The sequence below is a fragment of the Drosophila simulans genome, chromosome X, assembly GCF_016746395.2.
Source record: "Drosophila simulans strain w501 chromosome X, Prin_Dsim_3.1, whole genome shotgun sequence".
Taxonomy (NCBI): domain Eukaryota; kingdom Metazoa; phylum Arthropoda; class Insecta; order Diptera; family Drosophilidae; genus Drosophila; species Drosophila simulans.
Window position 1 is genome coordinate 14408789 of NC_052525.2, and position 25730 is coordinate 14434518.

Here is a 25730-nt window from a genome sequence, read left to right on the forward strand (position 1 = left end):
AGTCAGACAGGGCGGAGACTCTTCTGGACATTTCCCTTTGGGAGACTTGACAGCTAAGAGGATTTGCCCGAGATTGCAGGAGATTTCTTGCCCCTCTTGTCCCATTAACAACTCGTTCACGCACCTGACCTGCCTCATCCGGAAAAACCCACGCCCACGCCCACGCCGCCTTCCCCGCCCCATGTTTTCCACAATTTTCCACCGTGTTTATCTGCTTAACGGCTTATCCGCAGCTGCTTACACCCGGCCATTGAATGTGAAGTTCATTTATTGTTCCAGCTTCTTTATCCGCATATATTTTTCTGTTCTCTTTTTCCAATTAATTTGCGCATATTTTTGCTGGCCATTAAAAAACCATTGTCGAACTTAATGCACTTTGCTGCTCAGCGAACTTAATGCAGATGGACAGGAGGCTTTTACTATTTTTTTTATCGTTTGTAATTGGGGAAAAATGCCACAACGCATCATAAAGGGAATATACATATAATGCAGACGTAAGAATCATAAACAAAACTATTAATGAAAAAAAGTTTGTTTTTAAGACAAAACGTTCATAGGCATTGTTAATGAAAAATAAATAGAAAAATGGAATAGTTGGTCCACATATGTTTTAATCAATGCAAAAATTCCATCAGTAAGCTAAACAGGCTAAGAGTAATGTTGTTAGTTTTGGCGTATTTTAATGCTTTTTTGGTTATAAAATTTAATAACAAATTACGTTAATATCTCTTAAATACATAATGAATATCCAAATCGGCATACCAAAAATGCGAAGGCAATGTGAATCCCCCTGGTAAAGTTGGTTTAATTTTTCCGCGGGAAATTGGTCTACTTTTCCCCCTAACCCGTTTTTCTTTTGTGCCTACCGCTTGCGTTTCCATTTCCCGTTACACTGTTGCAAATTGCCTGCCGGTGGTCCTGGCCAAACAAATTTTCTATGCAATCCTTTGGTGAATTGATGTGATGGGTGGAATGGGAGAGAAAGGGAGTGGAATGTGAAAGAGATGGCTATAACAAAAAAAGAAAGAGACGGGGAGGAATAGTGTTAACTGCATTTGTTTGCCTGAATTCGGCGAGGACTTTCGCTGGTCGTGAACTCGGTCTCTCAACCCATTTTTTTTTCTGCTTTCGCCTAAGCCCGTCTCTTTCTACTCCATCTCCATCTATCTCTTTCGCCCACCAGCCTCATAAATCAACAAGCGGCGGCCCAGAGGCCAGCGTATCCAATGATTCTCCCGAGAATTGTTTGTAATTTGCAGGCCAAAAAAGCGGCCCTAAAAAAGAATAGGAGTACGGTTCGTTCGTCAGCTCACCTGCTGCAGCATCAGCGGTCCCAAAAATTCCCCAGGTGGAAAAAAAATACAAGTTTTTAATGCCAATCTGCCGTTTAGCTAGCGCAACTGCCATCTCCTTCACACACTGGGCCCCTCTTTCTATCCCTCTCTTTCTTTCACTCAATCCGCCAGTGTTGTTGTTGCTGTGACCCACTTTTGTTGTTGTCCTTCTTTTTGTTTGTTTCTGTTTTCTGGTCGCGTGTGATCCAAAAAACACAAAAAGAAAGCAATGAAACAACTGGAATGACGGCCAAAGGCAACCAGAAAACATTGGCCAGCAAAAAAAAAGAGCACAAAAATAAGGAAAGGAAACAGAAGAAAGTGGAAGAAGAAATGAAAAAAAAAAATGCAAGGGAAACGTTTGATTTTCACTCGACATTTGCTTCAATGCAATTTCTTTTGGCGCAACGCAAATCGCCTTTCGTTGCTCTAAAGTTTCCTGTACAGTAGAAGCTCGTTGGGAAGACTTTCCATTTAGCTAAGGCTTACAAAATGTTTTCTAACTGTTAGAAAGGCCAACAAGGTTGCGTATACGACTAGGTGCACAAATTTATACCCTATGAATATTGTTTAACAATTTCAAAATAAAAACTTCTTCTATGCGCACTTACTTACATTTGATTTTAATCATAAATCCTGTCTTAAGAATTTCATCGCACACTTTTTAGCGCCATGAAAAAAGGGTTTCGAAATCACTTAAGTGCATTTTCACCTAGTAAAGGCCTTTGTGTACGGCTACCCCGTATATGTTAGATTGAATTAGGGATTTTCGTTGAGTGCTTTTCCTTGGACCCCCTAGAAAATAATAGAATTTCGAGTGCTTGTCGAGGGCTTTTACTGTGCTCCACCCGTGAGCACATAAACACTTTGTGCATCCATATCTATACGTACATATACACGTACGTATATCTATATCTATATCTATGGCCATATCCCCGAATCCAGGACCTGTTTTTTGTTTGCTTTGTAACCCAATTTCGTTTTTTGCGCCCTGTGTGCCTGTGTGCGAACACAAAGTACACACACACACACACATTAACGAACCCGTGACGTCGCCGTTTCGTAGTTTGTTGAACTTTTGTTCGGGGCACGAATAAAGCAAAACAACAGAAATTAACTACTGCTCCTCCATCTCCACTTTCCACTTTGCCCTTCGCGCTTTATCCACATTTCCTTCGGCTGCGTTCTCGTTTCCCTTCGTCCGCCGCTGACGTCATCAAGCCAGCCTGGCCCGAAAAGTATGCAACACTTTTTGTACGGCACTGCAAATGGTTACCCTGTCCCGATTTTGAGCCGACTTTTCCAAGTCAATACACATAGGCAACGAAAGTTTGGTGCCCTGTTTAGCCCAGAAACTCGATCATTAATTATTTGGTTTTCGTTGGAAAAGCGAACGAAAAATAATACATTCAACCAAATTTATCCAAGGAATATGCATAAGGAAGCCAACCAGCGCGCTTATAGTTATTAACTTTTCGTTGGGAAAAGCCGGGAAAAGTTTTCCAAGCATAACTTTCGGACATACGACCGGGAGTATCGAATTTCTGAATACAGTTTTTGATTTCAATACTCCATGTAAAGGCAACACTGGCAGAAAAGAGTGTGCTTCTGATGAGTAAATTACAAATTCTACGTTAGCATCTCACCAACGTTTGAGTTTCAGGAATTGTATATATTTAAGAATAAAAACCAACTGCATTTAATCTTTTTTAGCTCACGGAATTTCTTTAGGTATTTCTACTACTCCTTGACCTAATATAATATATAAATTATTGACCTGAGTCCCAAGGAAATGTGAGACCCCATCGATTGAGCAGCGGTGCATTAAATTGATATTTGTTTAATACTTTTTGCTGTGTGCAGTGAAGCTTCTTCGTATTTTTACTCGATGGGCCCCAGGTGCATCAATCTTGTTTTGTTCGGCATGTTTTCCTCCAATTGGAACGCTTTCTGTTTTCCCATTTTCCGCTGCATGTGCTTGCCCAGTTGTCCATGTGTGTGTGCATATGTGTGTTTCTTTTCCATATAGGTTTGCGTGTGTGTTGTTGTGTGTGTGTGTGTGTACATTTGTGGCATGCAACCAATGTAAAGCTAACCAAGAATAATACCTCGTCTGCTCTCCACATCTCTTTCTATTTCTTCTGGCATCTCCATCCCGGCAACCTGGCAACCTGGCATTCTGGCATCGTTGCATCCACATGCACATCCTTGGAAAAAAAAACCCTACAGATGCGGCTTCATGTATGGCGAGCTGACAGACAAGGAGACGGTGGGACGGCTGGAGTACACGCTGGAGAACCAGCAGCAGGATCAGTTCGAGATTTTGCTGTACAAGAAGAACAGTGAGTATGCTTTAGGAAGTGCACTGGCCTTTGACCCCCTTCCCAAGATCGATTGTTGTGTGCTAAATTGCCTGCGCCTAATGGCCGAAAGTTGAAGCTAATGCTATACCCAAATCAAAGTCTCCCTGCTATGCAAAAGGTCCTTTGTCCTTTTTTTTTTGCGACGACACACTTATGGTAGAAAAATCAGCTATTGTTTTGGAATAATTATTTAAGCAGAAATTGCAGTCTTTAAATTGATTTACGTAATAAACATTTGGAGGAGTTCAAGTAATTTTATAAAACATTATAATAAAAATGCTATCTTCCAACATGTAACTTAGTTATGCGGATTATCTGCAGCTCATGATGTTCTTTCTACAAATTTCGAATCCAAATTAATTTTTTAACCGCCACTGTAGGCTATTTGGCTTTATGCTCGACTTGTGCCCATTGTAAATTGTTCATTTCGTGAATTTCTGACTCCGAACCTTTCATAATTCATTCCCAAACAGCCCCCCAAGCCCTTGGAACCCCCTTTGAATTCTATTTGCGAATGTGCACAACCCTCTACCTCTACCACCTGCCACCACCCCGTAATGCCAACAAATTGGGGCTGCGATGGCAGCCCGCCGGCACTTTTGAGTGGGGCCCATCAATCAAGCTGCCAGACCGCCCAGACACCTGTAGTATTTGCCCATATCCGTCCAATCCCAGATCCCCAAACTCAATCCCCAATCCCAATCCCAGCCAAATCAAGTGGAATCGAGTCGTGCCACGGCCACTCATAGAAGCTCCCCAGCGAGTATCGCCAGATATTTTTGGGTGTCGAGCTCATGAATTAACGCCTTCGAGTATCAATTTTCAGATTTGCAGTGTGGCTGCGCTCTCTCGCAGTTTGGCAAGGCACAAACCCAAGGTATTGAAAAGTGGTTGCTATTGAGGGGGTTTCGAGGGGGGGAGGGGGGCGTCATTTTCCGCGCTACCAGTGGAATTTTCCGAGTGGCAATACTACTGCTGCCATGGTTTCCATCTCGATTCGTGTCTTGGCAGTCTGCCCGCAGCAATATTTCCACATCCTGTTGCATATGCGGTCAGAAATAAAGGGGAAATATGGGGTAGGGGGCATAAATTGGCATAAATCAATTGCAAAATATGGGAAAGTGCAACATCTGGCGCACTTCGATTGGCGAAACCGAACTGAGATAGCAAAATATTTGCTTCGATTCGGATTTGGGCCAAGGAGAGCCAGACTACCGAAGAAGAACAACAATAGCTGAATATCCCACTGACAGGTGTCCCCTGCCAATTGGATATAGACAGAGCAAATTAATCCAGTCAGTTGCCATCAATCCCGGCATCGGAATCGTATACTTATACGTTTAGAAATGGGAACAGAGACTGAAACAATGTGACCGCACATAAACATGCGCCGGAAACGGAAGTAGCAAATTGTGCTTGCAATTGGTGAATAATTATGCCATCAAATACAAACGCACACGTACACACAATCGGAACGGAAGAGAGAGATGTCCTTTAATGGCAATTACGAGAATTGCGGTCGTTAGCAGTACGTGTAAAAAATAAATAAGTACTTGGCAATTAAAACTAACTAACTAAGCTGCAGATACCTTTAATAACTAATAATTCTATGCAGATACACATATAAAAATACGTAGTCCTCTGATGAAGAAGTTTCTTTGTAAATTTTATATAATATAGAAATAAATACTACAATTATACTTCTATTATAAAATATATCGCCTTTAAACACTGACTGCTTTTAAGTAAATGAATGTGTGACTTTAATGCGTTCATTTACGTTGGCAAGCCCATCGATTGCTTCGACAATCGGTAGGCTCATTGAATTATTCATGCGCAGAGACAAAGGACAAACAGTTTCAGCTGTTGCACACATATGGAGCGCACTGTACGATGGCGATTTACATGCTGACCATTGTGTCTGAATGCTGCATTGAGCATTCCGAATCCAACATCCATTAACCAGCGTTCCATATCAATAATTGCAATCCAATGAAATGTCCGTCTGCCTGTCTGTGTCCCCGCTGTTTCCGTCTCTGTCGCCTGTCATGACCCCAATGCGAATGGAATTACCTATATGTCTGTATGGGTATATGCATCTCTGGTGTTCGTATCCCCTTTAGCAACGTCATTGTGCCGTACTTACCTATAATTGTTATTAATTCCGGTTCGCGTACCCGCAGAAACCCCACTATGGCTGCTGCTACAGGTCGCACCCATACGCAACGAACGCGACCTGGTGGTGCTCTTCCTGCTGACCTTCCGGGACATCACGGCCCTCAAGCAGCCCATCGACAGCGAGGACACCAAGGGAGGTAAGTGACCGCTCCGCAGTTCCTTCTAGAAATCACCCATGGACCACGGTTGCCTGATGAAAATGGAAAAACTCATAGTGTAAATATTTACATTATAAAGTTTTCTTTAACATATAAAAAAGAGTTGTTTTTAGTAAAGAACTGAATAGGAAAACAAAGAGCTCTTAGTGGTTTTTAATCAGTTTTGGCAGCCGTGCTTCATGGCCATTTTTTGCACCTCTACACGAATGTAGCCGTCTCTTTTCGCCTTACTACTCAACTTATCTGCTCTCTCTTTCCATGTCTACACACACAATCACACACGCACACACACAATCACAACACCCACCTGTAAATACGCTTGAACAAATTGAAAACCAACAAAACGAAACCCCGAACCAAATCGAAAAACAAACCCAATTCGCTGTGCCAACACTCTCTATATTGTTTATATATATATATGTATAAATACCACTCATATCTCTGACTACTTTGTATTTGTTATACTTTTGTGCTGGATGTTTACTAATTCGATGCACTGTTTATTTATCGGTGTTTGTGTGCGTGTACCCACCTCGTAGCGGTTAATCTATTTTTGCCAGTTTTAGGTCTCTCGAAGTTCGCCAAATTGGCAAGATCGGTGACCCGGAGTCGCCAGTTCAGCGCCCATCTGCCCACGCTGAAGGATCCCACGAAGCAGTCCAATCTGGCGCATGTGAGTCCTGATACTGCGGCATCTCTTTAACCGTTAATATTACCCCTTTTTGTGCATACACAGATGATGTCCTTAAGCGCGGATATTATGCCACAGTACCGACAGGAAGCACCCAAAACGCCGCCACACATACTCCTGCATTATTGTGCATTTAAAGCAATTTGGGACTGGGTGATATTGTGTTTAACATTTTATACAGCCATCATGGTGAGTGAGATAACTTCGTTGAAAAAAATAAAATTCTAAGTTTAAATATATCAAATCATTTTATGGCGAGCTAATGCAACATCTCTTCTATGATACATGATCATTGTTATTTGATTTTTTGCCACAAATCATTTAATATTTTCAAATTCATATTTATCTTCCTACTCCATATTGAAGTACAATTTCATTGTATTATTATCATATTTCTACCACCAGCAAACATGCTGTCTAACCAGCGATTGTGAAATGTTTTATGACTGGTTATGGTCTGGTTTTTGGACGCAGGTGTTGGCAAAGGAAAGGGTTTTTCCAGCAATGGGATTATCGGGGGGAGGCATCCCCCCATCCCCATTCAGATACAGATTGCCACAAAGCCGCATGTAAAATCCCAAATAAGAAGACTTTACTCGTTGAGTTTTTGTAAGAAACTGGTTTTATTTGGAAATATCTTCGGTTTAAATAGGTGACATGAGAATCGCATCTTAAAGTAAATGGCCTACGCAGAGGCCTAAGTAAATAGTCCCCGCCTTATCGAGGTCCCACGCTCGGGCACATCTGCCTATCTTGAGCGGCGAGGACCTTATCTGTGGTCTCCCACTAAGGGACTATTTTAGGAGGCGGGGAACGATCTCAAGTGACTGACTCATGTAGTGTGCACTTAAATTACATGTTTTTGAGCAATGCACCCATGTCGCCTTAGATAACAAAATCCTAAATATAATTTATCGCTCTCGATTCATTTACATAAGATATGAACGGAGCCCAAAATTGTAAGTCTTTAAATATATTCGTGTTCATGTGTGAACATTCTGCCAAAGGGCCAGCAAAGCTGAGATGTACATTAGTATATTAGTTGCATTTATAACAGTAGTGGACTGTATTTATTTGATATATGTTCATTTATTTTGCAACTAAGATTTCAATGGGCCTAGTTTTTCTGGCTTTTAATTTTATTGGATTACAATTATGGTTTACATTATTTTTAATTCAACAATTTGTACTCAATTAACTTATTTTAAACATTTTGCTTTTTCTATGTAGAAGTACATTTTCTATTAAACAACGATATAGTGGACTGTATATTTTTATTTGTTATATTATTTTATTGTTTATTTACTATTGATATTTATAGTACTGGCAACGGACCTGCAAAGGTTATTGCTTGCATTCTTTGTTGCACAGCACATTTCCGTATGAAATATATTATTAATACTATCATTAGTATTAAAGCAATAATTAATCCAGCATGTCCGGAAATATGATGGAAATGTAAATCTTTCAATTTTTGATGGTTCTCTTTCATAAATTTAATTTCATTATTCAATCGTTCAAATTCCTCAGTATGATTTAATATTGATAGTTTCAGCGGATCCCAAATAATCTTCGGCACTTCACTAACTTCTCCTATATAAGGTGTTGATAATAATTCTTCACTTTCGGACTGAATGTTATGGTGGGCAACTAGAATTTTATCGTCGGTTCTTGCCGTACAATATGGCGCAATGCTTAAAACTCCTTGCTGAGGCAAATCAAACAATTCAATTTGAGAGCCAGTACATTGCAGACGGACTTTTGAATTCGCAGGAACCTTAAACAACCAACTACTTTTCTTTTCTAACTCTACCCAGTAACTTTTAGAGTCGACTACTGTTTTATAGATGCAGTTCGCCGCTTTATCTGGCTTTAGAGGCTGAATCTCACATGCATTATCATTCGCTGAATTCCAGGGCCAACTTCCTTTGCATATTCTCTTATTTAATTGCCATTTCTGACATTGATTTAATGTGGCTTCCGTCATTATGTGATAGGAATCTATCTCAAAATTATAAATTAAATATTCGGACGTTGTATGCACCATTATTATCCGATCTTCATTTCGAATTGGCACCGGAATAAGCCTGAACAATTTGGATGGATGCCTGCTAAACAGAGGCACTTTTGCACTAATGATCAATTTATCGTCGATGAATAAACCCCTGGCTGTTAACAGTGTATACACCTCCTTAAGTTCCGTACCTGACCGTTTTCCTGGAATTACTAGGTTCTCCGAAAGACTCTGCTGAATTTTGGCAATTTCTTTTTTAAGCTGATTTGGCCTGAGAATATTTGTATTTAGCCTACCGTGATTAATATCAATCAACAGGCTTATAATGCCTGCTTGAATTTTTTCGCCTTCTTCAATCAATGAGTGTAGCTGTTTCGTAATCATAAAGAATTTTATTGATTCCTTATAAACATAATAATTTTCTTTAAGAACTTCTGTCATGTTCTCAATTCTTATTTGCATACTTCTAAAATTGGAGTTAACATCTTCTGTTGTTCTCTTTAATAGATTAGAAGTTGAATCAACCACAGATGTTTGTTTTTGAATTAGTTTATCAAGGTTGTTCTGGTTATCTAACAAATTCTTCATATTTTCTTCTAATTGCTCTCTATCATCTTCATCCATTATACCAAATAAAATATGATACAAGGAACCCATAAATTCGAAAGGAGCACGCTTGCTTCTAGATCTAGACTGCATCATAAACAATTTATTGTTTTCTTCAAGTTCCGATAACTGACTTTGCATATTATCTAAGACTAGACTACATTGCTCTTCAAAGCTATGAAGTCTTTCGCAAACTTTCCTCATACTTTGTATAAGCGCATTACCCTTTGTTAACATTTTAAAATATGGATCCATTTTATAATAGATAACCAAATTCCAAGAAGTACTCACAATCTCAACATCTCCTAGCGGGTCTAGATATATTGCTGAGGTTTTATTTATTTTGTCTATAGAATATCTTGGTGTTATATCTTTAGGTAATGCGCTAGAAACTTGACAACTTAACACAAACAACAACATTGCCATAATGATTCCGATCTTGGACATTCCCGATGTCGCTCTAGTTCGTCTTTTTGGCTCTTGGTCAGCCTCATTTTTGTCAACAGACTTTATTCCTTCCAAGGGACAAATTTTAGTAATGGGTCTAGTGATATATCCTTCCTGCATCTTTACTTTAGCCACTCGGACCTTATCATCATTCCCCTTATGCACCTTTTCCACCTTTCCTAAAGGCCATCTTGCAGGATGACAATTCTCATCCTTTAATAAAACTATTTGCCCTTCTTCTATATTAGGAATTTCCTTTTTCCATTTATTCCTTTGCTGGAGCGTATGCAAATATTCACTTTTCCACTTAACCCAGAAATCTTTCTTCATTTTTTGGATAAGTCTCCACCTATCCAAATTTCCGATTTTTTCATCTTCCATTGGTTCGACTATTTCTAAAGGTGGTCTTCCAATTAAAAAATGACCTGGTGTTAAAACTTCTTGTTGGTCCTTCTCACTAACTATAGTGTATAATGGCCTTGAATTTAAGCATGCTTCTATTTGACATAAAAGAGTTGACATTTCTTCGTAAGTCAAAATAGTGTCGCCGATTATACGCTTTAAATGGTATTTCATTGACTTAACTCCAGCTTCCCAAATACCTCCGAAGTGAGGTCCTGCCGGGGGAATAAAATGCCAATCAATCCTGTCCTTTTCAAGCTGCGCTGCAATCGTTATATTTTCTTGTATTGCATTAAATAACTCTTGATCTAATTTTCTTGCAGCTCCTACAAAATTTGTTCCGTTGTCTGAATAGATATTGGAACATTTTCCCCGTCTAGCAATAAATCTTCTGAGTGCTGCTAAAAATGCGTCTGAAGTTAGATCGCTTACCATTTCTAAGTGTATGGCTTTGGTGGCCATGCAAACGAATACAGCAACGTATCCTTTAAATGTTTTTTGGCCACGATTTCTTGAACATTTAACATAATAAGGACCTGCGTAATCTATTCCAGTATTAAGAAACGGGAATGTCATCGTCACTCTATATTTTGGCAAGTTACCCATTATTTGCTGAGCTGTATTTTGTTTATACCTTGCACACGTTACACATTCTCTTAAATACTTTTTCAACGAATTTTTCAACCCGAAAATCCAATACTTTCTTTGGATATAGTTTCGCATTAGGTTTATCCCTCCATGCAATGTTTCCTTATGAGCATTTTTTATTAATAAGCTTGTTAGGTGGCATTTTTCTAAAATGATTGGATGTTTAACATTAAATTCTGCATTGGAATTTTGCAATCTTCCTCCAACTCTTAGAACCCCATCCTTGTCCAAAAATGGATTCAATGACAATATTTTATTATTTGTCTTGATTTCCTTTTTGATTTTAAGGCACTTTATCTCTTGCCTAAACTGGTATTCTTGTTGTTTCTTAATAACAACTGTTTCCGCTATTCTTATCTCCTTTACTGAAATAATTGATGAATAGGCTTTATTTCTTGTTTTCATCTGCACGAATCTATTTATGTATGCTATTATACGTATAAGTTTTTCTATACTGGAATACCTTTCTATTAATTCGTAAATAGGATCATCTATTTTGTCATTTAATACCGTATTTATTAAGACAGGTTCTTCTACAGACTGCTGCCGAGGCCAAAGTTCTTTTGGGTCTGCTAGCCATTTCGGACCTTTCCACCAAAAATCACAGTTGATCAACTGGTTAGAATCCACTCCCCTGGATGCTAAATCTGCTGGATTATCCTCTGACTTAACATGATTCCATTCAGTATTTTTTAATTTCCGAATGTCATCCGTTCTTCTTTTTATAAATTTGATCTTACTTTGACCACTGTTAATCCATGCTAAGGTAATCGTGGAATCACTCCAAGCATAGATCTCCATTATATTGTCAATTGATCCTTTTAGTCTTTGGATTAATTCACTAAGCAGGTGAGCTGCACACAGCTCGAGTTTGGGAATTGTCTTCCTATTTTTTATAGGGTTGACTCTACTTTTGCTAGCTATTATATTAACATGAGGTCCTACTTTAGCATAGACTACTGCAGCATATGCTTTTTCGGAGGCGTCCGCAAATCCGTGAATCTGAATGACTGAAGAACTGTTTGAATTAATCCACCTTGGGATTCGAATATTCTCTAACAATAATAAATTTTCTTTATATTTTTCCCAATAATTTTTATCTTCTATGGATAATTCCTGATCCCATTCACTTTTATTTATCCAAAGTTTTTGAATAAAAAGTTTTCCTGAAACCGTGACTGGTGCCAACCATCCTAACGGATCAAATATTTTTGCTAGCGTTGATAACACCACGCGCTTATTTATATTTTTTGATTCATCATTACAATTTACGCTGAACTTAAATAAATCATTTTGAGGTTCCCATTTTAGTCCTAAAGTTTTAACACATTCATTTTCGATAATATTGAGAACCTTATTGTCCCCTGTGTCCTCCACAGTGGTTAATATTTTGGAATTGTTGGAAATCCATTTCCTTAAGTTGAATCCAACTTTCTGCAATTCATGGAGAATTAATGTTATTAATTTATTAGCTTCTTCTACCGAATCAGCTCCAGTCATTAGGTCATCCATATAGAAATCATTCCTAATTATTGCACTAATAACTTGGTTTTTACATTTATCTGCAATATCTACCAGAACCCTGGTAGCCAAATATGGTGCAGATGCAGTTCCGTAAGTGACTGTGGTTAATTTATATGTTTTAATTTTTTCTTTTGGAGAATTTCTCCATAAAATATATTGATATTTTTGATCATTATTATCTATTTTAATTTGTCGGTACATCTTTTCAATGTCTGCCGAAACAACAAATTCCCATTTTCTCCATTTAATAATAATGTCAAAAATATCTTTTTGAACTCGTGGCCCAACCCACATTATGTCGTTCAAACTTTTGTTATTCGTAGTTTTTGCTGAAGCATCAAAAACTACTCTCAATTTGGTCGTAAGGCTTGAATCTCTAATCACTGCCTGGTGCGGTAAAAAATATTTGCCTTCATCACTCACTTCAATCATGTGTCCTAAATCCATGTATTCATTCATGAATTTAGTGTAGTCAACCTTAAGTTTTTCATTTCTTTTTAGTTTTTTCTCCAGATTCATGTAACGAGCTATCGCTTGTTTCTTTGAATCTCCTAAGGTGACATCCTCCTTGAATGGAATTGACACAATGTATCGCCCATCTGAATCTTTTTTTTGTCGTTTTGATAAATTTATTTTCACAGATTTCAGACTCGATATCATCTTTTTCTTCTTCTTCCACTTCCCAGTAGCGATCTAACTCTTTTATTTCTATTGTTGTGGCTACAATGGTTTCTTTTCCTTTGGATTTTTTACATCCAGAAACTATCCACCCGAAATCAGTTTTTTGCCCAAGGAGACCGTCTATTTTTATAACTCCATTTTGCAGAATGTGAGTATATACGTCTGCTCCAATGATTAGATCAATGCGACCCGGTTTATTAAAATCGGGGTCGGCTAATTTAAAGTTCTTCCATTTTTTCTGATCAACATTAATCGTGTTGACTGGAAGTGCCTTCATAAGTTTTGGGAGAATAATTGCTTCAATTTCTAAATTTTTCGGAGAATTTCTTATCGAAATAACCGCTTTGTGCTTGGAGATGCACGTTCCTGTGGAAGATACTCCACTTATTTCAGTATGAGACCGAAATTTTTTCAATTTTAGAATCTGTGCAGACTCTTCTGAAATAATTGTGCTTTGAGAGCCACTATCAATCAATGCTCTTAATTGTTCAAAGCCTCCATACCTCGACTTTACTTGAATCAAGGCCGTGGCCAACAAGGCTTGACCTGTTGTTCTACACGTATTCACTTTTTCTGGATTATGACCTGCAAAGTGAAGTAACGTGTGGTGAGGTTTACGACAAGTCGAACAAAGCTGCTCGCTTATACATTTTTTACCAAACGGATGCCTCAGACATCTTAGGCAAATCCCATTTTTTCTTACCCAGTCAGACCGTTCTGCTGGATTCATTATTTTAAATTTATGGCATTGAATTAAATAATGCCCTGGTAGTTTGCAATATGCACAATTGTCACTATAATTTTTATTCTTGTTATTATTAATCATTTTCTTTACAGGTTTTACTTCCTGTGAGAATGATGATATAGAATTGAGCCTTTGCTCTAAAAAGTCCATGACATCAGAAAGTGCCTGTATTTCTTTTGTCTTTTTAACATGGCTTTCATATAAATTGAGTGATTCTTTATTGAATTTCCGAAGAATTATGTGAGCGAAAATTGCATCCACATCTTCTGGTAATTGTGCCTTTAATTTTATAATATAAATTGACTCGTTAATCGTGTCAATAAATGTCTTTATTTGCTTATTGGATTCTAAATTTAAATTTGGCATATCCATAAGCCTATTCATATGATCTGAGAATATGTTTCTTTTATTCTCATATCGCTTGGTCAAAAACTCCCAAGTGGCTTCATAATTTTCTCCAGAGCCGAGCAGTAAATGAGTAACCACATTTCTGGCTTCTCCTTTTAATGCTGACTTTAGATAATTAAATTTGAGAGAAGGACTGAGATCCTCTCTCACATGTATGAGCTCTGTAAAGAGTTCATTAAAAAGATCCCATTCTTTGGAATCACCAAAGAAAGTGGGAATCTGTATTTTAGGCAGGGTTGGTAACTCCTCCGCCTTAACAACCGTCGACATTTCAGCTTTATTTATTGTGCCACTGAGTCGACTATTAATGGCTGTAAGAATATTTTGTTTGTCAAATTCAAGTTCGCTAATTTCTTCTTCGAATAGCGAGCTCTCAAAATGACTATTCACCTGTTCAATCAGGTTATCTATTTTATGCCATAAAAATTCAATTTTATTTTTCCTTATTTTAAGGAAATCTGGACTACTGTCTATTAGTTTAGACGTATCTTCTAGATATACTCGAAATTGGCCAACATTATTTCGAAATGCCTGCTCTACTTTTAGAGCGTTGTTTTGTGCTATACCCTCTTTTTCAGGGTGACCACACATTTCAAGGTTTAATGTAGGGGGAGGGTTTGATTTAGGGACAGTGTTTGATTTAGGGAAAGTGTTTTCTACCGACTCGCCCTTAATTTTTTCATTTTTATTTTTAATTTTTTCTAACACCATCATTATTAAATCATACTGCTTCGCGTTAAAATATTCATGATCGACAACGCCGATCTTTAACAAATTGCTATGATTAGCAATGAAACATTTTTGAAGCTCATTTAATTTTAGAATTTCTACATCTGTTAATGTTGGTTTTACTTCCAACTTTCTAATTTCCAAAATAATTTCGGACTGCTTCTTAAGGAATTGAATAGTCTTTTCTGACATCATTTTGAAAATTTTTTGTAATTTCTTAATATATATAGTACGTGTATATGTATTTTATATGTATTTATATATATATGTGTGTTTGGATAAACAGAAAATTCTTGTTTTGACTTAGCTGATGTCGTTGTTGTTGCTGCTGCTGTTGCTGCTGTTGTTGCTGCTGTTGCTACTGCTGTTGCTGCTTCTGCTGCTGCTGTTGTTGCTGCTTCTGCTGCTGGTAGAGGCTCCTTTGATGTTTAAAGATGATTTTTTTTTTTTTTATTTGGCACGTTTTATTATTTTTGTAGTCCAGTCAGATTTTTTGTTTTTTTTTTTAGCCATTTATTTCGGCATTTATGCTCTTTTGGCATATACACTGCACTCTATTTATGAGCTGATTTAATGCTATTAGAGCATTTATAAGGCACTGTTTTCAGGCACTTTTTATTTAATTTATGCTCTTATGGCATATACACTGCACTCTATTTATGAGCTGATTTAATGCTATTAGAGCATTTATAAGGCACTTTTGTTATGCACTTTTTAATTTCACAATTGCTGATGTATGGCCTCAAGCACGCCTTACCACAATTTATAATGGTACACAAAGCAACCTTTAGCTATAGACTATAAGGTGCTTGTTTTAAAACATAAAAGATTCTTTTGTATCTTTTTGCTTTTTATATTTATACTCTGTTCCTTACCTTTGGTAGGGGGAAACAAGAGTCACTTATTTTTGCTACCTTTAGCTGTAAGATGCTTAAAGGAGCTGGCCTTTCTCTGAGTTCCTTACCTTTGGTAGGGGGAAACTGCAGAGTCGATTAAAGGCTCGATTGACCAAATGTAAAATCCCAAATAAGAAGACTTTACTCGTTGAGTTTTTGTAAGAAACTGGTTTTATTTGGAAATATCTTCGGTTTAAATAGGTGACATGAGAATCGCATCTTAAAGTAAATGGCCTACGCAGAGGCCTAAGTAAATAGTCCCCGCCTTATCGAGGTCCCACGCTCGGGCACATCTGCCTATCTTGAGCGGCGAGGACCTTATCTGTGGTCTCCCACTAAGGGACTATTTTAGGAGGCGGGGAACGATCTCAAGTGACTGACTCATGTAGTGTGCACTTAAATTACATGTTTTTGAGCAATGCACCCATGTCGCCTTAGATAACAAAATCCTAAATATAATTTATCGCTCTCGATTCATTTACATAAGATATGAACGGAGCCCAAAATTGTAAGTCTTTAAATATATTCGTGTTCATGTGTGAACACCGCATGAGATGCCTTTTCATAAGCCGATGTCGTCTGTCTGCTCGAATTGTGTCTATTTCCGTCAACAAGATGTTAACATTTTCGCTTAAATTGCGCTCAACATAAGTTTTCATCCGCACACGTGTGGATTGGGATTGGGATTCGTATTCGGTTCGGGGTGCCCATAACACCCTCCCCTGTCCCACCAAAAACCACTATAGTATATATATCAACGAAAAAAGAAAGTTGCTATTCCCTGTTAGCTTCTTGTTTCGGTTTTCATGTTGCACACTTTTCGTTTACTTATTGTTTAATGACATTTTGCGGTATTAGTTGTTTGTCCCTGGGTGTTTCTATATATTTGCTTTCCCAGCTTGTTGTTGTTCGTGATTGTGGCTGTCGCAACTTTGAGATAAATGTATGTATAGCCAGCGACAAATCAAAACTTTGTCTGCAACTACGCCAATACAAATTGCACACAAAAAAACTGCAAAGTTAAGTGATATTTTAACCAGGTGGCCAAGGGATTTGGGAACATATAAACGACTTAAAGTTTCTGTGAAAGAAAATCTATTTTAAATCATTGCAAACTAAAACAAAGGCTGCAAATGGTAATTACTTACACTACATAGCTTTCAGCGACAAGAACCATTCAAGGCTTAAAGTTTAAGCATAGCATTGCAAATTTACATATTAAATATAGGTATACAAGCTTTTGTAACAGTTCTGCTTCCCCGCCTTTGCATCACCTTCAATTAGCCAGTTCACAGGTGTGTGTATGTATGTGTACAGTATGCGACCGCTATGGCCTACAATTAGGAAAATACCCTCAAATCGGATCAGAAGTGGCTCGTCGCTTGAGCTCAGCCTCAAGTGAAGAGTTCAGATAACGACCCTCTGTCAGACATTAATGTTTTGGTTCCCACCCAGACAAAGCCGGCGAGGAGAACGAGTTGCTGGGCCAGGGATGGCAGCCGACAAGTGCACACATTTACATGACCAAGTGGCTGCTCAGACGACGAGTCCTTCCACCTCATCATCCACATCCACATTCACATTCACGTTCACGTTCACATCCCCATACCCATTTCTGCCGCTATTGCGGCCTCAAAGAGGGCGGCTTATGTTTCATGCGCTTAAATTAATATGCTCGGTCGGCGGAGGATGAGACAGTTCTTGACAGGACATAAGCAGCGGCATTCGTGGCTTGTAATCCAACCTCCGACCAGGACAAGACGAGCCACGCTAAGAGGCTTCTAACTGCCACTTGGGGCAACAGTTAGGACAACAGAAAGTAGACGGGTTGGTGTTGGGGGGCAGCAATACCAACTGTTGCTCAGGTGATGGAAACAGGAATAAGCCAACTCGTTACTCACAGACTGACAGATCACTCTTAAATTATTAAGTATGCAAAAACACAATAACAAATAGCTTTATTTGTTTATTTGGAGTAATTAGAAATAAAACAATTAAATATGTAAAATTCGATAATACGGATTATGGGTCGTATGAGTAATGTGATGGGAGTAGATAGCTCGTCACTAATACGCCCTGTTGACTAAGCTTCTTTTCATAAATTTTTGATTATGTTATAAAATTGAACTTTATTAAATAACGTTTTCAATGCCATCAACTATCGTACTTTTTTTCCAGGTGCCATACAATGTAGCGTTTAAAAATAAAACCTCAGAGGATGTTTCCCTGCTCGTGGTCGATTCGATAGTCGATGTTATATTCTTTATAGATATTGGTGAGTAACCCACATACATATGTATGCCATACTTTACTAATATCTTTGAATAGTTTTAAACTTCCATACAACGTTCGTGGGTCCCGGAGGCGAGGTTGTTAGTGACCCAAAGGTGATCCGAATGAACTACCTAAAGTCGTGGTTCATCATCGACCTACTGAGCTGCCTGCCATACGACGTGTTCAACGCGTTCGATCGGGATGAGGACGGTATCGGTTCCCTGTTCAGTGCCCTCAAGGTGGTCCGACTTCTGCGTCTGGGGAGGGTGGTGCGAAAACTGGACCGCTACCTGGAGTACGGGGCCGCCATGTTGATCCTGCTGCTCTGCTTCTACATGCTGGTGGCCCATTGGCTAGCCTGCATATGGTACTCGATTGGTCGCAGCGATGCGGATAATGGGGTTAGTATGAAATTACCCAACATTCCCTTGATCTAAATCATTTGTGAACCATTCCGTTTCAGATCCAGTACAGCTGGCTGTGGAAGCTGGCGAATGTCACCCAGTCGCCGTACTCGTATATATGGAGTAATGACACCGGGCCAGAATTGGTTAATGGGCCGTCACGGAAAAGCATGTACGTGACGGCCCTATATTTCACCATGACCTGCATGACCTCGGTAAGTTTGTGTGTGATTGTGGATTATCCTTTGTAATCATTGCTCCCAACTAAATAATCCCTTAATTGTTCTCTATTCTCTGTTCTATATCCTCATTTGATTGTTCTCTTTTTTGTACAGGTGGGCTTTGGCAATGTCGCCGCGGAGACAGACAACGAGAAGGTGTTCACCATCTGCATGATGATCATTGCAGGTGCTGTGTCCTTAACACGTTCCGTTGCCGCGTCCAAGTTTCTTGATATTCCCGCACACGCGTCACGCTTTTGAATTCCGGTTCCGATCTCTCGATCTCGATTCCGATTTCATTTGAAAGCTAGGCCATCCGCTTGCGCCGCTAGAACTAATAAATCGCTCCAGTTACTTGGTGTAGAGCCTCATTACGATTCGTAGCCCATGTCCATTTGTCCATGTCCTAGTAGAGCAACTCACTCGCATTCTCACAATGCCAATCATTGATTGATCGCAGCCAGAATCAAGTGTCAAATCTTTTTCTCCACCCTTCTTCTGCTCCGTCGTCATCTAGTTGCACAATTCGTGGCCATGTGTGAGTTGCATTGTGTATTCCTCTCTACTCGTTGTCCGTAACTCGTTACTTGTTATACGTAAATCGGCAATCGTAACGCATGATCCGTAATAGTAACTCGTTGGACGAAACTCGTTACTCATCATTAGTAACTAACTCGTTGATAAAAACTTCCTTTTTCGTAACCTGTTACTCGGTACTCTTAATCTGTAACTCGTCATTTGCAACGCGTACCTTTTCTGCTGTACTGTACATGTCAAACAAAATCAGCAACAAAAAAATGATGTCGAACACTGCGCATGACTAGCACTTCAACAAATACGAAAGAAAACTGCCATGGTAGTGCTGATCCTGCGCAGTATTTCGCACATTTCACTGACCTTCCCACTCCCACATCCCCCCTTTCTTACAACTCACCTAATTGTCTGTGTCTTACTGTGTGCTCGTCCAATCTGTGGCATTTATTACTGTTCTAGCCGCGCACCTGTGCGTCTCTTTTTCCACAGCGCGTAGAATCGGCGAATACTGATAACACACACCCTATGACTGTCTAATTCACACATATCACACGCACACTTCACGTACATGCTGGGAAAAAATACCACTTAACGTTCTAAGTTTTTTAACTTGTTGATCTCTACTGCCAAAGACTTTTAAATCTACTTTTTTGTACAATTAATTTGGTTTCATTGGTTGAGATTTACAAATAAAGTTCTTAGTTTGTGGTTACTTTTTCTCTGCGCACTCTCACACATCTCAAGTGTTATCTAGCTGATCGTGTAAAGTTTGCTTTGAATGGAACCCCCAAAACTACGAGCTCTTCAACTTTGTGTGCACCGCCGTCGCTTAACCTGAATGTCTCATCACGTTTCTCTCTTTCTCTCCATTCAAAAATCCTCAACGATATAGCTCTGCTGTATGCCACGATCTTTGGTCACGTTACCACCATCATCCAGCAGATGACGTCGGCTACGGCCAAGTATCACGACATGCTGAACAATGTGCGCGAGTTCATGAAGCTGCACGAGGTGCCGAAGGCTCTCAGCGAACGAGTGATGGACTATGTCGTCTCCACCTGGGCCATGACCAAGGGTCTGGATACCGAGAAGGTAAGTTCTTGATACGACACTCCTATCCAAACGGATCTTCCGGGAAGCGAAATTACCTTGAGCCTTTTTTCGTTGCCAAATCAGCTTATAGCTTCCAAAATCATTCATTTTGGCATTATGTCAGATGGAATAAGGATACATTTACTCATTTTGTGTCTCATTTACAAACGCTTTTATGTATAACGTCAATGCGCTGGAACTGGGTTCCAATTGTACATAGCTGGCTTCTCCACAGAGCTTAGCATACTTCAGCCTTTCACTATCTCTAATGCACTTGGCATACGCACACATACATGACATACATTAAAGAATTGTTCCTCTCCACTCGTTACTAGCCACTCACCAATCGCCACTATAATTTCCACATACAGCTGGTTCTTCTGCAAATTTTTGTTGGCACTTTTGTTTAAATCATATCTTCTGCGCGTCTTTCATTTGTATATTTTATTTATGTAACGATCACCCCATAAGTGATTTAAGTCAGATTATTATTTGGGTACTTTACCAATAAGTTCCTATTATTTGGAAATTAATTTATTCATTTGTCAATCGTTTTGTCATAAGCAGCTTTACACAGACAATTTCACCATACACGAATTACTCGTACGTTAAACTACAGACACCACAAATCTCGCTAATTGTTATTCGCTACCTCACCATGACACCTGTACTATCTCTCTCTCTCTCGAAAACTCTTCGACAAGAAACCTCTGGTCGCTGCTCTCGCGCTTTCTTTTTCTATTATTTTCAAGTTGCTACTCGCATTTCTTTAGGCCTAAGATCAAGTCCCATAAAAGCAAAAAGCCCAATAGTCAAAGCCTACCCACAGAGCAAGGTCCTGGTGATGGGTCCGAGGTAAGCTGTGGGTGGCCGAAAAACTGAAAACTTATAACTGAAAAAGTGCGGAATCACCTTAATAGCTCTATACATCTAACGAAATCATCTTTAACAGAACTCAGCTAATCGATCTATCTTTTCATTCTCTCCATGTGTCTGCCCGCGAGCGAGATCCGTGCCAAAACGAAAAGCGTCCGTCAAATTCATGCCTTTAGATGAACCTGAACCAAACGGCGCAGCGCCCCCTAGAAAGCTATAAACCTATTACCCTGATCACAGAAATAACACAACTCAGGGGTCGTTTGCGCCTGAAAATTTGATAATATATAAAACCGAGTTTGGTTCACAGAGAGAAACATAGTTTACAACCGGTCTAAGCCGTATAAACTGACCTTTATAACTATCTCGTTGACTGTAGTTTGTGCCGCAATTAAGATACCACAAAATCCCCGTCCTTAATACCCAAAATAAAATTGTGCTGTTACTTCCCTAAAAATTGGAAATAGCAATCAATAACACTCATAAAACCACACACACACAAACAGTCACAGACGCAAACACTAAAAAATAAACAGGCAACACTCACACTGACACACTTGATCAATGTTGTATGTGTATTAGTGTATGTGTGCGTGTGTGTGCGTGTCCCGTTAGCCACTAGAGCTGAAGAATTCCGCCCAGAGGGTGAACTAATCTGGGTGGAAAACCTCCGTGGTGGTCCGCAATTTTTAAGTGTCCATACAGAAAGAGGTTTTTTAAATGAACCCGTTAAGTCGATAATCCAATTACCACAATCTCGATTGCAATCGCTTCGATTCGATTAGTCTCGAATCGAAGCCTATCGAACCGCCACTCGCAACTCGTTCACAATTCGCAGGTACTAAACTATTGTCCGAAAGATATGAAGGCTGACATATGTGTTCATCTAAATCGCAAAGTATTTAACGAGCATCCGGCATTTCGTCTGGCCTCGGATGGTTGTCTCCGGGCACTGGCGATGCACTTTATGATGTCGCACTCGGCGCCGGGGGATCTGCTCTATCACACCGGCGAGAGCATCGATAGCCTATGCTTCATCGTTACCGGCAGCCTAGAGGTGATACAGGACGACGAGGTTGTGGCAATATTGGGTGAGTTACGCGGTCTAGGCAATCGATTCGATTTCCCCTACTTCCCCACAGCAAAAACCGCAAAACTATCTACGCCGATTGTTTCGATTATTTTGATAGCGGAAGTGAGTGCAATAGGAGGTATCAGGTAAAATGACTTATCACATATAACTTTAAATTATGTTTTAAAGGTAAAGATTTAAAGCAATGTGTTTCCAGGAAGCACAAAAGCGTGATGTATCTGTTATATGTTTTAAGATAGTGACAAGAGACAATCGATATCGGCAATAGATCTGCGGCCCTTTATCGAACTATACTCCACACTGAGAACACTTTCTTTGCAGGCAAGGGCGACGTCTTCGGCGATCAATTCTGGAAGGACTCGGCCGTTGGCCAGAGTGCGGCCAATGTGCGTGCTCTGACCTATTGTGATTTGCATGCCATCAAACGTGATAAATTGCTCGAAGTCCTCGATTTTTATTCGGCATTTGCGAATAGCTTTGCACGCAATCTGGTGCTCACCTACAATCTCAGACATCGACTGATTTTTCGCAAGGTGGCCGATGTGAAGCGCGAAAAAGAATTGGCCGAACGGCGTAAGAACGAGCCGCAATTGCCCCAGAATCAGGACCATCTCGTCCGGAAGATCTTCTCCAAATTCCGTCGCACTCCGCAGGTCCAAGCGGGCAGTAAGGAGCTCGTCGGCGGTTCCGGCCAAAGTGATGTCGAGAAGGGTGACGGCGAGGTGGAGCGAACTAAGGTGAGTCCTTGGGATTGAAGTGTCCCTTGCTCTTTCTCTCTCTGTCTCAATCTCTCTCTGTTGCTGTGCATTCTGCTTTCTGTGTTATATGTTCCATTTTCTGTGTTTCGTTGTTGTTATTTAATGTTCCATTTTCATGTTTCGTTGTTGTGTTCATTGGGTAGTTCAATATGCGGTTTACTCATGACCTCTCGGCTTGTGCGATATAAGGGGGTATTTTAAGTTCTGCTCTACGGACGATCTGAGCTTCTAACAACCGGCTAAGATCAGTGTGGTACTGAAAATTTTGTTAATATATTGATATTTTAAATTCCATAAAACCTTATTGTTTTAGTATGTTCAATGTACTTTTCATAGATAAATACAAATTTTTAACATTGATAATGGCAGAAATATACCACCATATCGCACAACCGCAGGAGTATAATCTTATGTTGCTGTTAAAATTCTTTGTTCCTTTCGGTTGGCTTAAATTCACCACGGTGCGAACCCGTTCCGTTGCCATTCGTTTCCGCCGCATTCTTCACAGTTAACCGAACTAACGTTTCTTTCGAAGCCTCAGCCTCACAATCCACCAATCACAGCTCCAGCCAGAGTCCAAGCCCCCAGGCGAACTGAAACACCCGGGCACTGAAACACGATCGGTGGGGCAACTGTTTGCCGTTTACCGTTAACTGTTAACTGTTTACAGTAGTTAATAACAGTTGTATTGCTTAACTAATGTTGTTTACTATTGAAGCGATAAACTGTTTACAAAGTGACTTATGCTCGTTGTATGTCTTTCTTTGTCTCTGTCTTTCTTTAACATGCTTACGCATAATGCATATAACTGTTCACAATTCACCACGAAACCACCAAATCTACCACCCATGTTCACCACCCACGAAAACACCCACCACGTACACAAATGTATTTTTCGCTTTGTACATATCATATTCTGCCTTGATTCTTTACGGTTTATGTTGTGAATTTGGCTAAATTACAATTGATATGAAATTAAACAAAATTACTAACGGAAAATTCTGTATTATTACCCTCACACCCGAATCAAAATTTTCCCATATCCTGCAACCCCTGCGCTTCTGAAAACACCACCCAAATCCCCCCCACACTATCTCTTTCTTTTCTCTTTCTCCCCCAAAAATTTGTTGATCGCCAAACGCCTGATATGATATGATACGATAATGCTTGCTCGGTAAAATGCTCGATAATGCCCCCCATGCCAAAATTAATCGAATAAATCGACAACCAAAAATGCAACAACATATACAAGAAGCTACCAGCCAAACTGACACTGACCGAGGACGCTCGCATCCTCAGCACCGCCGCGGCGCCCTCGCCATCGCCATCCCCATCGCCCTCATCGGGTCCACCATCTGCGCGCAGTACACGGGCCAGCAAGTGGGGACGCCTCCTGGGCAGTTCAAGCGTCGATTCAGCTAGCGACACCAGCGCCAAGGTAGCCGTCTCGAGAAGTTTGAGCGCCCGCGAAAGCCTCCGAGAGAGCACCGCCCAAGCGCGGCAGAGTAGTACTTCGAGTAGCAATGGTGGACAAGGCAACAAAGTAATTATGCGCTTTATCAATCGGATCTGGGATCTGAGTAGCCGCTATACGGTATCCAGAGTCCGCGATCTGGCATTCAGCAAGAAACGAAACATACACTCAGAGACACAGGGTCACACAAGAAAGCATTCGAATTATATAATGATTCACCGAATCAAAGCAACTAAATTTGTAATTTGATATAATAGCTTGATTCCAGTGAAACTATGGTAAAAATTTGCCTAAAATTCTGTAAATCCTTAAACCATAGAAAATGGTATGTAAACGTATACGTAATTTTTTGTTATGTATGCTGTTGTATGATGATGATCCTGAACTGTAAATCGTTGAAATCAAGCTAACTTTTACATACTACGTTTAAAAGCCTGTCTTCAATCTTAGAAGCACCAAATAAAAACTAAATCTAAATGAAATATCATTGGATGAGTTCTGTAATCCAGTAATTAATGATATCCAATTAAAAACGGGCATTTAAACGTAGTAAAATTCACATAACAAGTATACCAAAACAGACATGTCGAGGAATAATGCTAAAATGCATGTTTGTTGGGGCTTTTCGAATTTAATGATAACTCTGTCTCTCCTTTTTTTTTTTGCCTTTCGTTTGCTCTTCTCACTTCCGGTTACGTAATCGATATCGATGCGGTTACTCAATCATTTTACGTTCATTTTCTCAATTATCATTTTGTATTTCTCCATTTTGAAAATTGTGCAATCGAATTGAATAGCATTTACAATTAAGCAAAGTAAGTGTACGAACAATTAGTTTGTTTAACCGCTATTTTAGTTGGCTGTAATGTACCACTCTGGCACACAAAACACTGTTATCGGTTCGACAATCGATAGGCAAATGGGCGGGCAAATGACAATCGTAATAATCGTTATAATTGTAATAATGTTCATCAGTTCATAGATTATTGTGCACTGTGTGTATTTATTGTATTAAAGCGCTTTAAAGTCCATTCGATTATAGATATAATAATACGATTGAACCGTAATAATGCCCGCCCATTGCCAAACTTATGCCCCTGCACCACGCCCACCGCCCTTCAAGAAATACACCCAGCAAACTGCCTTTAGATTGTTTATACTGCAATGATCCCGAACCAAA

At 39.6% G+C, this 25730-nt stretch overlaps 1 protein-coding gene across 14 annotated transcripts in view; it reads left to right on the forward strand.

Moving 5' to 3' along the window:
* The window catches only part of LOC6725975 (potassium voltage-gated channel protein eag), a 63162-nt gene that overhangs the window by 31077 nt on the left and 6355 nt on the right, over positions 1 to 25730 (forward strand). For 3 of the 14 annotated variants that reach the window (XM_039297435.2, XM_016173921.3, XM_016173920.3), the window contains exons 5-18: positions 3564 to 3676; positions 4524 to 4574; positions 5881 to 6012; positions 6594 to 6706; positions 6770 to 6913; positions 18003 to 18099; positions 18153 to 18499; positions 18562 to 18717; positions 18838 to 18910; positions 20150 to 20349; positions 22064 to 22316; positions 22640 to 23055; positions 24329 to 24619; positions 25348 to 25365. In XM_039297435.2, the coding sequence (XP_039153369.1) occupies positions 3564 to 3676; positions 4524 to 4574; positions 5881 to 6012; positions 6594 to 6706; positions 6770 to 6913; positions 18003 to 18099; positions 18153 to 18499; positions 18562 to 18717; positions 18838 to 18910; positions 20150 to 20349; positions 22064 to 22316; positions 22640 to 23055; positions 24329 to 24619; positions 25348 to 25365 (2404 nt within the window). Of the gene's footprint in view, positions 1 to 3563; positions 3677 to 4523; positions 4575 to 5880; positions 6013 to 6593; positions 6707 to 6769; positions 6914 to 18002; positions 18100 to 18152; positions 18500 to 18561; positions 18718 to 18837; positions 18911 to 20149; positions 20377 to 22063; positions 22317 to 22639; positions 23056 to 24328; positions 24620 to 25347; positions 25366 to 25730 lie in introns of those variants that run through there. The other 11 variants (XM_016173923.3, XM_016173919.3, XM_016173917.3 and 8 more) reach the window with 9 other exon arrangements.